This window comes from Phyllobates terribilis, unplaced genomic scaffold, assembly GCF_046119375.1.
Source record: "Phyllobates terribilis strain yellow unplaced genomic scaffold, ASM4611937v1 Scaffold_1__5_contigs__length_1240528914, whole genome shotgun sequence".
In the NCBI taxonomy this organism is placed as follows: Eukaryota; Metazoa; Chordata; class Amphibia; order Anura; family Dendrobatidae; genus Phyllobates; species Phyllobates terribilis.
Window position 1 is genome coordinate 481,562,045 of NW_027362761.1, and position 17,724 is coordinate 481,579,768.

General features: G+C 42.1%; 1 protein-coding gene across 2 annotated transcripts in view; it reads left to right on the top strand.

Moving 5' to 3' along the window:
- MARVELD2 (MARVEL domain containing 2) overlaps positions 1-17,330 on the top strand; it is a 35,997-nt gene extending 18,667 nt beyond the window's left edge. The window contains exons 4-7 of one of the 2 annotated variants that reach the window (XM_073679378.1): positions 4,411-4,562; positions 5,436-5,607; positions 15,412-15,462; positions 16,707-17,329. In XM_073679378.1, coding sequence (XP_073535479.1) covers positions 4,411-4,562; positions 5,436-5,607; positions 15,412-15,462; positions 16,707-16,826 — 495 coding nt within the window. In that variant the 3' untranslated portion in view covers positions 16,827-17,329. Of the gene's footprint in view, positions 1-4,410; positions 4,563-5,435; positions 5,608-15,411; positions 15,463-16,706 lie in introns of both variants that reach the window. The other variant, XM_073679387.1, reaches the window with a different exon arrangement.
- The last annotated feature ends 394 nt before the right edge of the window (positions 17,331-17,724 follow it).

Sequence of the window (17,724 nt, forward strand, 5' to 3'; positions counted from 1 at the left end):
TTTTTTTTTTCCCTCCATGTGTATGGTGACCAAACGAGGTAGTCATGGGCGAGCTGTGGCCCATGCTTGCTTTGGCACCCTACAGACAGTGTGTCCACCCTCTGATGTGCTGCTATTTATGTGGTGTTTCCCACTTGATTCTGGCCAGCTGGCCTCTTCTGACTCTGACTCCTCTTCTTCAACTAGGGCAGCAATCAATTCAGAGGACACAGAGTTCATAAAAACAACCAGAAGTTTACTTGGTAACTGGCAGTATTTACAGGCAGGTATAAAGGATAAGGCCCAACGGGTTGTCATCTTTCCCGTGGCTGCATGTGTCACGGCTGTTAAACACCTATGTGTTTCTCTGGCGATCCACTGTCTGGGATACTAGGCCCATGTCTACCCTAGCAGCATATACAGATCCTGTTAGCTTTCTGCAGTACTGCACACTTCTGACTGTGCTCACTTCCTGCACTAGACGCTAGCACTCAGTTCCCCTTCCCTCTACTGGACCGGCTGGCACAGTTAACCCTACCCTGGCCAAACTGCAGCCCCAGAGGGTTCTAACTTTGGGAATGTGCTTTTAACCCCTTTTAGTATCAGGGGCAGACTATCACCTTCACCACTACTACACATGAACGAGAAAAATTGATGACCATTGGACCACGCTCTGATCAAAGTGTGATCCAAGAAATTGGTCAAGTTTTTCTCGTCCATGGAAATATCTGATGTCGTCTGAATGAGCCCTAAGGGCCCCTTACAGATTGGATAAAATTTGGCCTAAAGTGATGATTTTGCCAGCATGAACTGACTATCTAATTTTTATGGGGGGCTTCCATACTCTTGAATTTCAACGGCTGATCCTGTTGTGCGATGTTCATAGTCGAGTGATGCTGTGTATGAGAGAGTTGAGGGAGAGAGAGCTGTCATCCAAACAATCATTAGGCATATTGCTATCTAATGTGTAATTAAAGCGCACCTGTCAGCAACATTGTGCTTGGTAAACTACATACACTGTCAGGTGGGCGACATTACAATGAGTAAAATGATACCTTTGTTGATGAAATACGTCCTGTGGTTCTTTTATAATCTTTATTTTCAGTTCTGCCATAATGAGATGCTCATGCTCCGGGTGGGACTTTAGGCAGGGGCTGTAGCTGGTGCTCTCATTATGTATGCCTATCTCTGGCCTCTGACAGGTCACTGTGCTTTCAGTGACCTGCATACTATTTTAAATATTGCCTTTGTAATTTCTCTGCCAATGTGAAATTTACATGTCCCAAAATGGCCGCATGCGCAGTAGCATCTTTCGGTTGCCGCGAGATGCTACTGCGCACGCTCGGGCACTATTTTGCTTTTGGAAAAAATAATTTGAGAGAAGCAATATGGTACTGTGCATGCGCAGTAGCATCTCTCGGCAACCAAGAAATGCTACTGCGGAAGTGCAGGCGGCGGGGGCTATATTGCTGCAGGCAAGTTTCTCTTTCCTGAAGCAAAATTGCGCGTGCGCAGTAGAATATGACGCGACCCCTGGGCCGTGGGGTACTCTGTGCCGGTCCGGTCGGTGCAGGGGATGTCACAGTGGCAGTGACCCGGTCCATGACCCAGGGTGGTCAATAAAAGGGGATTATAGTTTTTATAGTTTAATGTTCGTGACGCCACCTATGGTATGCGGCTATATGGAGCCGCCGCTGCGGTGAAGATCCTCTGGAGCTGATGGTGACGCAGCAGAGTTGGGACAGCTCTTCACAGGCAGAGCTAAGCTCCAGGGTGATGCAGGGATGATTTGATGAGGTGGATGTTGCTGTGCTGTGTGGTGCAGGGGATGGCGCAGATAATAATTCCAGGACACAGTGGGGTGCAGTCTTCAAGGTTTACTCACAGTTGTCAGACTCCAGGTTCCCAGCGCCAGGGTAACCTCCCACGCCGTCCTGTGTTCACCTAGACAGGGGTTCAGCAAACTCCCAGGTGTTTCAGGAGTACATAACGGGACCCCATACTGTGTGCCTTCCTCGGTTGTCTTCCTACCCTGTGCCTTGCAACCAGTGTCCCAAGCCGGTAACCTCGGATTTTGGCGGGCAACGTGCAGTCCCCTGAATCCTATGCGGCTACCTTTTTAGCGATTTAGTTGCGGTTGTGAGCAGCTGCACCCTGAAAGTACAGAAGCCTCCGGTTTCTAGCTGAGCCTTGTAGTTCTCCACTAGTTATGGGCCGGTCCCCTTTGCGGCCTGATCCCTCCACGCTCTGGTAGATTCGTTCATGCGTACGGGTGGCTTCCGCACTCTCCGTGCCCCTGGGATCCCCTAGCTTCTGGAGCCTTCCCTCTGCTCCCTTCCTCCCTATACTCCTACTGAAGTGCTTCCCTGTTCTTCTTCCTACACCCACACCCACTACTTGGTTCCCCCTCACTCGGTCCCCCCCCCTCTTCCAACCAGGGACAGGGCTCCGCATAAGCCAGTGCATCTTGCCCCGCCTGCTGGTCTGGAATGGTGTAGTGTTGGATGAAGGTGGGTGGGTCCCGGGCAGTACTCCCTCCTTACCTGAGAGTGGGGCACCACACCTTTGGGTGAGATGCAGTACCTCTGTGGCGACTGAACCCGCAGGGGCACCACACATCTCTCTGCAACCGAAAGATGCTACTGCATGGGCGTCAGCGGCCATTTTGGGACATGTAAATTTCACATTGGCAGAGAAATTACAAAGGCAACATTTAAAATAGTAGGCAGTCACTGAAAGCACAGTGACCTGTCAGAGGCTAGAGATAGGCATAGATAATGAGAGTACCTGTTACTGCCCCTCCCTAAAGTCCCGCCCCAGAGCACTAGCATCTCATTATGACAGAGCTGAAAGTAAAGCTTATAAAATAACCACTGGACGGATTTCATCAACAAAGGTATCATTTTACTCAGTGTAATGTCGCCAACCTGACAGTGTATGTAGGTTACTAAGCACAATCCTGCTGACAGGTGCGCTTTAAACTGAGCACAAATGTAGCGTTCCTAATTCTCCCTAGTAAATCTTTTTCCCTGACTTAACATTTATTTTTTTAAGTTTAAGACAAAAAAATATATATTTTATATATTTTTTTTTTTAGCAGTAATTGTACAGGTGATATTATTGTTCCTCCATGAAGCAGGTAGTCACAGGGGCAACTATTGTAATTCTCCATTGTGCAAACCATGCTATAGATCTCCTCTTCATAGATCCTCATGTGTCTGGATTTAGGGAGGAGTTGCAAATCCAAGAAAAATACAGTCCATTTTGAGCAGTTAGAATTTAACATCGAGTTTAGCTGTGGCTCCCTCTTGTGGCTGCTTCAAGAAAGTAGTTATACAATTGGAGGACAAGTGCTTTGTGGCAAAGTAGACAACTCTGATACAAGTGTGCCTAATCTTTGCTTGTTTTCAGCCTTGGGCACAGTTTATTGCTTTTTGGGTGTAGATCAACCATCATTACATGCAGTGTTTTCTATCCATTTGTTATCCATAATATTCAGTATTGCAGCATTCACTGGTTATTGCACAACTTTTTCAGAGTACTGAATGGCAAATCTCCAAAGTTGTGTTGTGGATCTGAAATCCACATCAATTTACACTACAGATATTCTCTGCAGCTTGTGCACAAAATTTCTAAAACTTTTATGTACATATCACTGGTATTGCAAAATGCAGGATTTACGCCCTGTGGATGCGTACCCTTTAACTAAGTCCACACGATGTATCTACAGTGGAATCTGCACTAAACTGTGCAGACCGTTGCGGTTTGCACTGTGGAAATGCTGTATAATCCCGCCCGCACCACTGATGAGCAGCTTTCTGTGTACACTGTGCATAGGCAGAAAGCTGCCAATCCGTGCTGGGGGCGGAATTATACAGAGCTCGTGAATATGGAAGAATATGCAACAGCAAGTTCACTAGTCCTTTAGTGATAATCTCCTGCTGATAAAACAGTGATTTTATCTAAACTACAGCAAACAGACCAGTAAGTCACACATCACTAGAACCAGAGTCTCAGTCTCTACATTATGCTGTTCTCAGATTAGTTATCAAAAGTAAGTGGCTTCTCCTAAAAATTGGAAAAACTTTAAAGCGAACCAGTCATGTCAAAAAATGTTGTTGATCTGCAAATATGGGGGTTCACCTGCAGGTTAATGGCATTCTAAAGCTGTGCGGCTGCCACACTGAAATCCCAGATGGCAGTAGGAAGTGAACTCAGTGTGAACATACCCTAAGGGTATCTCTTCAAGAAAGTGCATTTTGTTCTTGGGATAATTGTCAGATTACAGCTCATCCAATAGGAGCTCTCTCGTTTTGAGCTACTTTACTTTAGTATCTCTAAAATTAAAGATCTATTATCAAGAAATAAATGGATCATGTTTTATGACTATAGTGATCAAACCTTTCCTTTCATACTGTTTCTTTGTTTTAGCGTGACGCTTCTGCTGGTAATGATCATCTCGCGACTGATGTCCCAGCAAAGCAAAGAGCTAACCAACCTCCCGAAATGAGACCTGAACTTGTAAGCGGATACATTCCAGCAGGACATATTCCAAAGCCCATTGTCATGCCGGACTATGTGGCGTAAGTATTGGTCACAGACCTTGGTATGTGGAAAGATTTTGTGATGTTTATCTTTACTTTTCAGTAAGACTCCCTTTACACACACTTTTCGGCGTTTTTAAACACTTCAAACAGATTTTACGTTTTTTGTTAATGGTATTTCTTTTTGTTTTGTATCATGGATTTTTAAAGTTTTGGAATAACTGTGGGATAAAAAACACCATATCCAGAGGATGCTGTGTTATTAAAGACCTCCACAAAGCATAAAAATGAAAAGAATAGAGGAAATTTATCATCCCCCCCCGCCCACTCCCCTCTGGCAGTTGTCTGACATTAAAAAGTTGCAGAATTTGTTGTAGATGATAGTTGTGAGAAATTTTGCGACTTCTAGCTTATTTTGCTCAGACCTCATCCATTTACAAGGGCATGATTTAACACATCACCGCAAATTTGCTATAATGTACTCCAGAAAAATATTGTACATCATAGCTAAAATATACCTCAGCTCTTAGTTGGCGTAAATTTCACTTTCTGGAGTACAAACAACCCACAGATGCGCCCAAAAAAATATTTTTTTTTTGGATGGTGGATGTGCTCCTCATTCAATTAAGCCACCTTACTGTAGTGTGTTACAATTAAAGCCTTGGTAATTTCCTATGAAAACACAAAACCAGCCCTCTGCAAAATGCAGTATGTGAACCAAACCTTTGTGTGTCTAAAAAAAACAAAAAATGGCCTTATAAAAATTCCCTAAAACAATAAGCAATAGGACTTTGTAGGTGACAGGTTTGTGAATAATCAATTAGTGGATTAAAGGAGCTTTACTGTAATTGCCATAGAACTACGGTGTGTCCTATGTTTTATTTAGAAAAGTGTTTTCTTTCTTTATAATAGGAAATACCAGGCAATAAAATCAGATGATGAGCGTGACCGATATAAAGCGGTGTTTAATGATCAGTATTCTGAGTACAAAGAGTTATCGGCAGAGGTACAGGCAGTGATGAAAAAGTTTGGTGAACTAGATGCGGTGATGAGAAAATTACCCAAAAACCCAGAAAATGAATACGTGAGTATACGTCTAACATTATAAATATTTCTTATATATGTTATTCACTTATTGATTCTTTGAATTTTTTACCAATTCGCAAGTTTTTTGGCTAAAGATGTTTTGTTTTAAATTTACAAATTACAATGGTGGCCACAAAAAAAAAAGTAAATAAATTTGAAATTAAAAAAAAAGTTGAATTTTTTTCGTGAAGCATGACTGAATACAGCCTAAGGGCTTGCTCATACAACCGTAGATTCTCTCATTAAAGAGAATCTGGTCATTCATGCTAATGACAATCTGATCCGGAGTTTGCACATGAGTGGTCAGATTCTGTCATATGAGAGAATTGGAGCACACTGAGGAGCAGATGAAGAACAAAATTTCTCAATCTTCTCCATTCTGTGAGTCTGCGGAAATCGGACTGCACTCATATGTCATCCGAGTGCAGCCTTATGTTTTCTACTCGCCCAAAGATTTGAGTGAGTGAGTGGCATCCAATTTCAAAGTGAAATAGCAGCATGCTGTGATTTTTATTTATTTTTTTTTTTCACTGACCGATTCTCTCATTGAAAAAAGTCTGTTATCAGCACTTCCTCATTGAACATTGATCTAAGTGCTATATCGTGTGAGTGAGCCCAAAGACAATCAATGCTGCGATGAAGAATGTGTTCATACCTGCAATGTAGGCTGAGCAATTATGCCAAACTCCATGCAGTGTTATTTTTTTGCTTTCACAATGACAGGCGCCATAACTGACCCTGATGGATTCCAAAATAAGTATAAATGAATAACAAATGTTAGGTTGGTTCCAGTGACATTTCCTCTGAGAGGGGTATTCTGATCTGATCTTAGAAATTCATGGCATATGTACAAGATATGCTATAAAAATCATGCATCTGTCTCCAGTACTTTCACCCTATCTAGTGAGTGAGTCTCAGCGGCAGAGAATGAATGGGGGATGCCAGTGTAGTTCTTTGTTCACTTCTATGGGAATAAGCCTAGCAAGCATGCTTAGTTTATTCAGTGACTCCCCTAGAAGTGAATGTAGAGGGTCAAACACATGCAATGTCACCTTTCCATTGATTCTTTGCTTGGATGCCCAACCAGTGCCCTGCTGGGACTTGTGCAAGTCACTTATATGATATCTTATGTATAAGCTATAAATGTATTTAATACCCTTTATATCTGACTCGCCCCCTGGGCCGTGGGGCACGCGGATCCGGGCGATAGGGGAACAATGGGGGTAGTAGTAGTGGCGGCCCGGTCCCGCGGCTCAGGGTGGTCAGGCCAATGGTAGTCTGCTGCTTGCTTTAGATAATGTCCGACTACGCCACCCGTGGATTGCGGTTATTAGGAACCGCCGCTGCAAGGCAGTCCGCTGGGGCTGATGATGGGTGCAGCTGAGGTGATGTGACTCCCCACGGGAAGAGTGCAGCCCCAGGGCAGTGTAGTGGATGTTGGGAGTGATGGTAGTGAGAGTCCCAGTACCGGTAGTGCCGGAGGAGCGAAAAAGCACACAGACAACGTACTGCAGTCCAGCGTCTTTACTCACGGTTAATATCCAAGTCACTTCAGCTGGCAATGACTGCCCGAGCCGTGCTGCGTCCACCAGATGAGGGGCTCGGTCAACTCCCAGGCAGTTCAGGAGCATAGCACAGGACCCCCTTTTATCCTTTCTCTGGCCTGCCTCACCAGTGACCCACTTTTGTCCAGCTGCCGCGGACCTGTGCGGTTAAACGTGGGCCCCGTCCTCCGCTGTCCTATATGGTGCCTTCCTAGCAGGTTTGATGAGGTGTCGCACCAATATATGATCACGACGACCGGTCTTTGGCTGAGGGTTGTTTCTCCTCCACCAACTTGGGATCCGGTACCCTTAATCTGCCTGACCCTGCACCCTGGATTCTTGTGGGTTCTTAGGGTCCCTTCCACCTTCTTGTTCCTGAGCCCTTCTGTTTCTCTGTCTCTCCTTCTTTGCAGTTCCTTTCTGCTCCTGTTCCTTTCTCTTGGAGCTGAGATGAGCTAGAATCTCAGCTCCCCTTCACCTCCTTCCTCGGCCTCTTCTCTAGGCCCACTTCTCCTTCTCCTCTCAGGCTCCAGCCTCTTCCCTAGGCCTGCCTCTGGAGCAGCACTCAGCCTGAGCTGCTGCTCCCTGTCAGCTCTCCTCTCCTCACAGACTGAACCTAGATCTAAGATGGTGCCCACCTTTTATACCTCCCTCTAGCCATGAGCCCAGGTGACCAGCAACCAATGAGCTCCTTCCTACGCTCAGGAACCAACCCCTATCTGCCCCTACAGCACTGGGTGTTCCACCCCTCCCTCCCCACTCCAGCAGGGACAGATGCTCTCGTGCCTGCACTTATGTCTAGTGGGAGCACCGTTGAGCTGTCCCTCGGAAATGGGGTGTGTGTGCTGCATGCAGCTAACTGAGCCCTGGTCCATACTCCATCCTTACCCGGGAGTGGAATATCACACCTCTGGACTGAGGTGCAATACCCCTGTAGCGGCCGAACCCTCGGGGCGCTACATATCCACAACACAAGGTAGTGTATTAAAGTAGATGATTTCTGGAGCAAGTATTTTTTAAAAAGCTAATCAGTCCAACCCAGAGGATGTTATACTTGGCAATGAGAAAAGCCATTGTTCGGTAGAAACGTTTGGAGATTTCAGCTAGTTCTCTGGTCTGCTGAGTGGCTCTGCTGTTATGATTCATGGGTTTCAAGAAATATCACACAAGATCACGATGTATCCTAACTTGAATTACCCTGAGAATTTGATTGACGGTGCCGTGAACCTGATGTAACGTTATAAACATGTACACTGCTCACATGTTCTATGGACATAACAACAACTCTAGTAGAGTGTGCGCAAACTGCCCATCTCTACATGCAGCACCCACTTAGGGAAGCTCTTCTGGACCAAAATCCAATAGCTTCATGTAGCTTTACATAAGGAAAAAAAGTGTTTTTGTTTTGTTTGTTTGCTTTTTATTTATGTCAGCTCTTTAGTGTGTTGCCTCCGAATATATCTAATGCTCCTTTTCATTAATATAGAGGATAACGGGTACGTCCAATAGCCATTTCTGATAATTGCCATATTGTTTGTCATACAGTTTTGATGTACACTATTTCATGGTTGTTTTGCTACTAGTACCACCGTGCCACTTGACTATTTATTACACTGGCCCAGCCAAGCAACCTCCAAAGAAATTGGAGCAGAACAAACAGAAGAAGTGTCTGCTCTTTTCTAGAGTCATTGCCACTTAGTTCTCGAGATCAACAGGGGTCATAGCTGTCGAAATCCTGCCAATTGGATATTTGAGGAATTTCCTAGTAATTTTATCAATGTCTATGCTCCCAAATAACGGGAATCTGTCAGCAGGATTTCACCCCCTAAACTATCTATATGTCAGTTTAACTCTTTCAAAGACAAATCCAGCAATACCTTTACATGGTCAGTCCATTCCTCCATTACTGAGAAATAAGTGTTTGAATTGATATGCAAATTAGGCTGTCGATCTTATGCCTCTGTCACTCCAGCTCTATTCCCTGCCCAGTGCTGCCTCCTCCTGTTTGACTGACTGTCTCTATGCTGTGTGACTTCAGGCAAAACAGCGTCAGTTAAGCCAGTAGAGGCGGCGTTAGGCAGGGAATAGAGCTGGAGTGACAAAGGCTTCATATCTACAATAGCTCTTCAGCCTTGCTTTGAAGATCAATTCAAAAGCTGATTTCTCAATAACAGAGGAACGGACTGGCCATATAAAGGTATTGCTGGATTTGTCTTGGGTCACGTCCACACGTTCAGTATTTTGGTCAATATTTTACATCCATATTTGTAAGCCAAAATCAGGAGTGGAACAATCAGAGGAAAAGTATAATAGAAACACGTCACCACTTCTGTATTTATCACCCACTCCTGGTTTTGGCTTACAAATACTGATGTAAAATACTGACCAAATACTTGAAGTGTAAATGTGGCCTTAGAAAGAGCTACATGTGCATATATATTGTAAATGGTTTAGGGGCTTGTATTCTGATGACAGATTCTTTTTCACATAACTTTTCTGCATAACATTAATTTGAATATAAATCAGTGTACATTGTTATACAGTACAGACCAAAAGTTTGGACGCACCTTCTCATTTAAAGATTTTTCTGTATTTTCATGACTTTGAAAATTGTACATTCACACTGAAGGCATCAGAACTATGAATTAACACATGTGGAATTATATACTTAACAAAAAAGTGTGAAACAACTGAAAATATGTCTAATATTCTAGGTTCTTCAAAGTAGCCACCTTTTGCTTTGATGACTGTTTTGCACACTCTTGGCATTCTCTTGATGAGCTTCAAGAGGTAGTCACCGGAAATGGTCTTCCAACAATCTTGAAAAAGTTCCTAGAGATGCTTGGCACTTGTTGGCCCTTTTGCCTTCACTCTGCGGTCCAGCTCACCCCAAACCATCTCGATTGGGTTCAGGTCTGGTGACTGGAGGCCAGGTCATCTGGCGTAGCACCCCATCACTCTCCTTCTTGGTCAAATAGCCCTTACACAGCCTGGAGGTGTTTTGGGGTCATTATCCTGTTGAAAAATAAATGATGGTCCAACTAAACGCAAACCGGATGGAATAGCATGCCGCTGCAAGATGCTGTGGTAGCCATGCTGGTTCATTATGCCTTCAGTTTTCAATAAATCCCCAACAGTGTCACCAGCAAAGCACCCCCACACCATCACACCTCCTCCTCCATGCTTCACGGTGGGAACCAGGCATGTAGAGTCCATCCGTTCACCTTTTCTGCGTCGCACAAAGACACGGTGGTTGGAACCAAAGATCTCAAATTTGGACTCATCAGGCCAAAGCACAGATTTTCACTTGTCTAATGTCCATTCCTTGTGTTCTTTAGCCCAAACAAGTCTCTTCTGCTTGTTGACTGTCCTTAGCAGTGGTTTCCTAGCAGCTATTTTACCATGAAGGCCTGCTGCACAAAGTCTCCTCTTAACAGTTGTTGAAGAGATGTGTCAGCAGTTAGAAATCTGTGTGGCATTGACCTGGTCTCTAATCTAAGCTGCTGTTAACCTGCGATTTCTGAGGCTGGTGACTCGGATAAACTTATTCTCAGAAGCAGAGGTGACTTTTGGTCTTCCTTTCCTGGGGCGGTCCTCATGTGAGCCAGTTTCTTTGTAGCGCTTGATGGTTTTTGCAACTGCACTTGGGGACACTTTCAAAGTTTTCCCAATTTTTCGGACTGACTGACCACTCGTTGGCCACTCGTTTTTTCTTTACTTAGCTGCTTTTTTTTGCCATAATACAAATTCTAACAGTCTATTCAGTAGGACTATCAGCTGTGTATCCACCAGACTTCTGCACAAAACAACTGATGGTCCCAACCCCATTTATAAGGCAAGAAATCCCACTTATTAAACCTGACAGGGCACACCTGTGAATTGAAAACCATTTCCGGTGACTACCTCTTGAAGCTCATCAAGAGAATGCCAAGAGTGTGCAAAGCAGTCATCAAAGGAAAAGGTGGCTACTTTGAAGAACCTAGAATATAAGACATATTTGCAGTTGTTTCACACTTTTTTGTTAAGTATATAATTCCACATGTGTTAATTCATAGTTTTGATGCCTTCAGTGTGAATGTACAATTTTCATAGTCATGAAAATACAGAAAAATCTTTAAATGAGAAGGTGTGTCCAAACTTTTGGTCTGTACTGTATATTAACCCGTCATAATTCTGTAGGCCAGCACATCGCACCTTTTTGATATTTAGTTGATAAATAAATAGTTGATTAAAACTTTTGCAAATGTTCCTAGGAGTTCTATGACATCACTGTCATGATCCTCATTTTATTGAAGGGACTTTAGTGTCACATCTCGGTATGTAATATTTTGGTTTCAGATCAGTAAGCAGAGCCTCCTATTAGTGATTCAGCGTGAACACTCATTGTAGAGGTTGGATATTTCTGGCATGATGAGCGCTGTAGTAGTCTGGAGAATGATATCACTGCATTCTCATTAATGTGGCTCACCACACAAAACAACATGGTGGTGACTGCTCTCCTGTCAGCAGAACAGGCACTGTCAGAAAACGAATGCATGCTAAGAGTAAAAAGCATCCCTCCACCTTGCTTACACACACGTCTTTTGTTTGTGTATGGTTTGATATATAGCTATATACATTAGCTGGCATCACCTTCAGTGCCCCTATATAAATGTATTAGGAGATTGCCATTTGCATATTTTCCTATAGTCCTGTAATTGCTGCAGGGAATTTTACAGATTATCAGTTTATAGTCTCCACAGCAAAGACTTGAGGAGTAAAATAGAAACCTACAACTGTTGTCGGAGTGTTCCCAACAACCGATTGCTCTCGGTGGGAAAAACATGATAATCTTGTAGGTATGATACCTTTTTAATGGCTAACAAAAATAAATTATGTTACAAGGCAAGCTTTCGGGACAGCTTAGGTCCCTTCCACAGGCATGGTATGACAAGATATATGAAGAAACACATATATGCACACACAGAAGAAAAAAAAAAGGAAAAGAAAAGCAGATGCATGGCATAATAAATTGACATTTCAATAAACAAACAAACTGAGCTTGGAGAGTGAGTCCTTAATTGGATTGGATTAGTGGTGTGAAAGTTTTATGGTCCCAATATCCATGTAAGATCATAGGCCTGGTGCCCTCACTGTCTCTGGAGCAGATTCCTCAGATTTAGTAGTGAGAGATAAATCCTCCTGACAGATTTATTCCTGTGTGGAGGGTGTCAAAGACCCTAATCAGTTTGTATCCCCAAACCCTTCGATGTTTTTGTGATTTAAAGTTGCCTTTTAATATGACAACTTTCATATTGTTGATGTTCTGTTCTGGACCACAAAAATGTTTGGCCATCGTTACCTGGGTTTTTTTTATCTGTAATCGTGTGGCGATGAGAACTCATCCTTGCTCTCAATTTGTGTCCTGTTTCTCCCACATAGCGACCCCCAACAACTGATTTTAATCACAATGCTAAAGAATTTAAATATTCCTTAAAGGGGTATTCCCATTTCCAAGATACTATCAAAATATGTAGTAGATGTAATAATAATATTAGCAAATGCCTCCAATTAGAAATGTAGTATAGTATCTAAGATTGGCTATGTCATTTACCCCATGTGCAGGGCATTGCAGCAGCTTAGGTATCCATGGTTATGACCACTAACTGCTAACTAACTACTTGTCGCTATGTGAGTGGTCGTAACCATGGATATCTAAGCTACTGCAATTCCCTGCATGTAAGGTAAGCGACGTAGCTTATCAGAAGAACTGTTCTAATTGGAGGTATTTACTGATATTATTATTACACCTACTACATATTGGGATAGGATCTTGGATATGGGAATACCCCTTTACAGTAAGAGTATAAGTGAAGTTATATTGCTGAGATATGCTTTTGGGGTCTGATTGCTGGAGTTTCTAAATAGTGCAGTCCCCTGCCGGCTTTTCAAAGTTTCTTTACTTTTCAGCTCTTTATAGTAAATCAGACCAGGCAGCAATCGCACAGTCAGTGTCCGATTCATGTTGCTCGTGGTTCGAGGAGCATAATTCTAATGACAGGTTCCCTTTAACTGTAAGAGCACATATAGTAATCTTATTTAGTAACCTATGTTGTATGAAAACTTTTTAATTAAATTAGCTGTACAGGACTTGCATATTGATGACCTAACTGTAGGATAAGTTACATTGGGGGGGGATCCAACACCCAGCACTCCCACCGATCAGCTGGTATCTTCTCTGACAGTGGCTGGATGTTTGCAGTGGAACACCGCAGCGCCATACATTAAGTGGCTACTTTCGAGTTCTGATGTTTGTCTCCCATTCAAGTGTCCATGTGTGAGTCTATGATGACGACTTTAAAATAAATGTAATAACTATGATTAAAAATAATTTAAAAGGGGTTGTCGCATTAGTACATTCTCCCCTACCCTCTCCTATAAGAACGAGGATAAAGCCACTTCAATGCCTCTTTGCCATGACCATGATGTTACTCAATTCTACACATCAGAAGTAGCCACTGCCATGTGACTGCCCGCTGCTTTCCCCTGCAGTAACAGCTGCTTGCTGGGGCACCTTGCTTTACAACTGAGGTTTCAGAATTCTTGGGAAACAATACATATATTATACAGAGCTCCACCCTGCAAGCCATGTAAAAATAGTAATGTATTAATCACAGTGGGAACATTGTAAAGATTTTCCTTAGTTACATCATCTTTGAGCAGAGGCAGGGTGACGAGGCCTACAGTATCTGGTATTACGGCCTGCAATATGGGAAAAGTATGTATGTGATATCGCATTGTGATTGTAATGTCGTCAGGAACAACGGATATATTATAGGGTGCACAATATTTTACTAATCCAGTACACTGTAATACGTGTTCTCTCAGGACAGTCCAGAAAGCAGTCTCCAGCTGTTTGTCACGTGTAACAATATGGTAGGTGTAATCACTATGTAGGGAGTATGGTGTTTACCAGCGCCAGATTACGCCTCAGCATGTAATACGCATCTGCCCACACTACAGCAGCTGCCTAATTGCTGTTTCTACTAATAACCTCAATTCCAGAGCTCCACCTATTTCTGTGTAATACTTCTGATATTAGCTGTTAGGACAAGATTTAGTATTTGAAACAAAGATGTGTATACCTTTTTATTTTTTAACCCAGTAACATTCGCAAAACATCAGGATGAAACGCCATATACTTGTTATAGATTCCAAACGGCTTAAACATTGGACCCGATTATATCATTAAGACTTGTATTTTATGCACCAGTCTTAATGAGCAGGGCTGTGGAGTCAGAGTCGTGGAGTCAGTATGAAATGGACCGACTCCTAAAATATATAATAAATTGGTACAGTAGTACAATGCAGGATGTGCTTTAAATGTTTTCATAAGAATTTGGGAAGGTTCTGAAATGTCCTATAAATGTCTGCTCTGTTCCTGATCTAAGGATCTCGGACTTTAGTTGAGCTGAATCTGTGCTGCCCTTTATGTACACGCTCAGCAGTGAAGATCCTCCTACCAGTTCTGTGGAGTTGGAGTCGGTGGTTTGGCTTACTGACTCCACAGCTCTGTTAATGAGGGGCGTTCTGGAGTAAGATGTGCCTATTTCATTTAGAGGCTCACGCCTCTCCATGAATTGGTCACATCCTAAAGCTCCCAGAAATGTTACTCCTGTTAGGGCCTGGTTTAAGTTACGTCACTACTTTTTGATGAATTTGCCAAGCCCCGTCACATTTCAGCTCTGCTCAGAGCTGGTTGAACCTGTTGCATGAACACCAACAGTCGTCAAATTTGAGGGTGTTTTATGCCAGAACTCTGGCATCAACTCATTCATGAATTAGGTCCATTGTGTGTTTTGTTTTTTTTTTGTTTTTTCTTCACTCCAGAAATCATATTGATAGTATATAAAGTCATTGTCCATTTACAGACAACACTTCCTATGTTCTTCAATGATCACTATATTATTATACTTGACAAACTGATTAACACCAGTGCTCTCTAGAGGTTATATAGGCAACAATTTGTCTTCTATGGCAGCCATTATATTATTTTATGTGATATCTCTCTATACCACATTGTAAATGCACACCTAAATACAAGAAAGCTAATATTTTCAAGGGTAGCTGCGAAAAAAAATTGCAAATCTCCTAATTGCATAAAATAGCTATAATACCAAAGTTGGCATCTTTTTAATAAATGCCAGATATGCAACCTAAAATTAGCTATTTGTGTAGGAGGGGTGGCATACTAAAATTTGTCTTTCTTAATTTTTCAGGAATATGAACGAATTTCCAAGGTTCTGCAGGAATATCAGAAGAAAAAGAATGTGCGTATATTCAGTGCACATAGAATAATTGTGACAAGAATAAATTCAGATTTTTTTTTTTTTTTCATTTATCTGCTAAACTGAACATAGAGAAGCGTCATTTTGCAGCCACTTTAGTCATTTGCTGTTATTTTAATTCTGTAATAAATGAATTGCATCTAAGCAATTCTAACCTTGTTTTCAATTCTACCTCTCATGGTGCCAATCCAATGTGCCGAAATTGGACTTTTATTGATTGTAAAATGTATCCTTCATAATATTTTACCCAACCCTGTGCACTACCGATGCTTGTGCAGGGGTTCTGTTACTGACAGGTTGCTTTTCATGAAAGCAATTATTCTGATCTGAATACAGTGTGCTTTCCTTTCCTGTTCTTTCTGGACTGATGTGACTGGTGCGGAAGTGGGTGGGGGTAGGGGGCTACTGGCACTGGAGTTGGGGGTGGTATTCACTGCTCAATGGAGTTCTATATACTCTGCTCTTAGGCCTGGCTAAGATTCATCCAGGCCTGCACTGACCGCTATCTTATTTGCCTAGCCAGCTTAAAAGTAGCAATCTCCAACATGTTACTGGCTGTAATATAGAAATATACTGGAGCTGGTTAGAAAATAGTACATGTATAATATTTAAAGGGGTTGTCCACTACTCGGACAACCCCTTCTCAATCCCTATATTTCGCCCTTGTAAAATAATAACACATATACTCCCCTCCATTGCCAGCGGCATTCTAGCGATGTCACGGACTCTCCCAGGAATCGCATGACATTATGTCACACAATCCCTGCAGCCAATTAATGCCCGCTGCACTCTTCCTCCTTGGGACGTAACTGACATCCGGAGGCAGTGAGAGCAGGTGCAGCTCTGATTTCCTCCTGACTGACTGCATGTCAAGACGAAAGACCCAGTGCTGTTACTGCTGGACACAACACCTACATCAGAGGCGAGGTATAGCTGCAGATATTTTACTTGGGGAAAACATTGATTTGAGAAGGTGTTGTCCCAGTAGTGGACCACCCACGTTAAGTAGCGTTGAATGGAATTATATTTGTCTTTTCCAACAATATCAGTTGGACATTAGACTACATTGTCTTCTTTCTCAACACAAAATGAACTTTGAGCATCCAACCTGTTTTATTGTTGGGTGTTTAACACTGGCCTTTGTACAACATGTGAATGATTGTGTCATAACTGGCCCATGCAGTTATGTGAAACGCAGGCTAACTAATACATTTGTTTCCTAATAGGATCCTACATTTTTGGAGAAAAAGGAGCGCTGCGAGTACCTGAAGAACAAGCTCTCTCATATTAAGCAAAGAATTCAGGACTATGACAAGGTCATGACCTGGAATGATGGATTTAATTAGCAGTTTGGAAGATTTATTTCTGTAAATAGCGTCATGTCACTTTTCTCTCAGATCCTATTCACATTTGAGTTGTGGCTTGTTTTCTAACAAAAGTCACCATTCAGTGCGGGAACCATCACACGACCAACACCAAAGATGGGAGACGGCCCCTCTTAAATTCTAATGGGATCCATTAGGTCCTGTCTCAGTGACGGGAAGAATAGTCAAATATGAGCGGAGCCTCTGTCTTTTTTAAACATTGCAGAATATTTTACATGTTTTATTGTAAATAATTTATTGTGAAAATATTTTAGATGCTAGTTATATGGAACACTTTATACATCCATCCATGAATAGTACTTATAATGTGGACAATGAAGTAATTAAAAAATATTTTGTATTTTTTTCTTTTTTTCATAATAAAAATTATTTGTAATAACCATTTTGCAGCTGTAACCAACTAGTGGGAACACTTGTCATTTCATTTAACTATTTCTGGGGCATACTCTGTATGGGATGTAATCTGTACAGATCAGTGATGTAAAATACTTCCATTTTAAAAATAAAATGTTTATAGTTTCCCTTTTTATTGCTGCCATGGTTTATTTTTATACCTAAAATTTGATCTATTATATTACAACCTTAATCATTTTGTTATATGCTTCACCTCTGCTTCGTCTGAGATTTTCCTACCCTTTGTATCCAGGCTGATTTTTTTGTTTGCTTTTTTTTTTTTTAAATTTTCATGGGTAGGCAATTGTCTATTGTTCTTTTATGGACTAGAACAGGATATATAAAACAAAGAACTTATACTGTGACATGCCCTTTTTTTAAGGTCCAAATCTATCACCGTAGTGTCATGAATTTTTGTAATGGATTTAACTGGTTAGCAGCTGAAACCAGTTTGGCCATACAATTG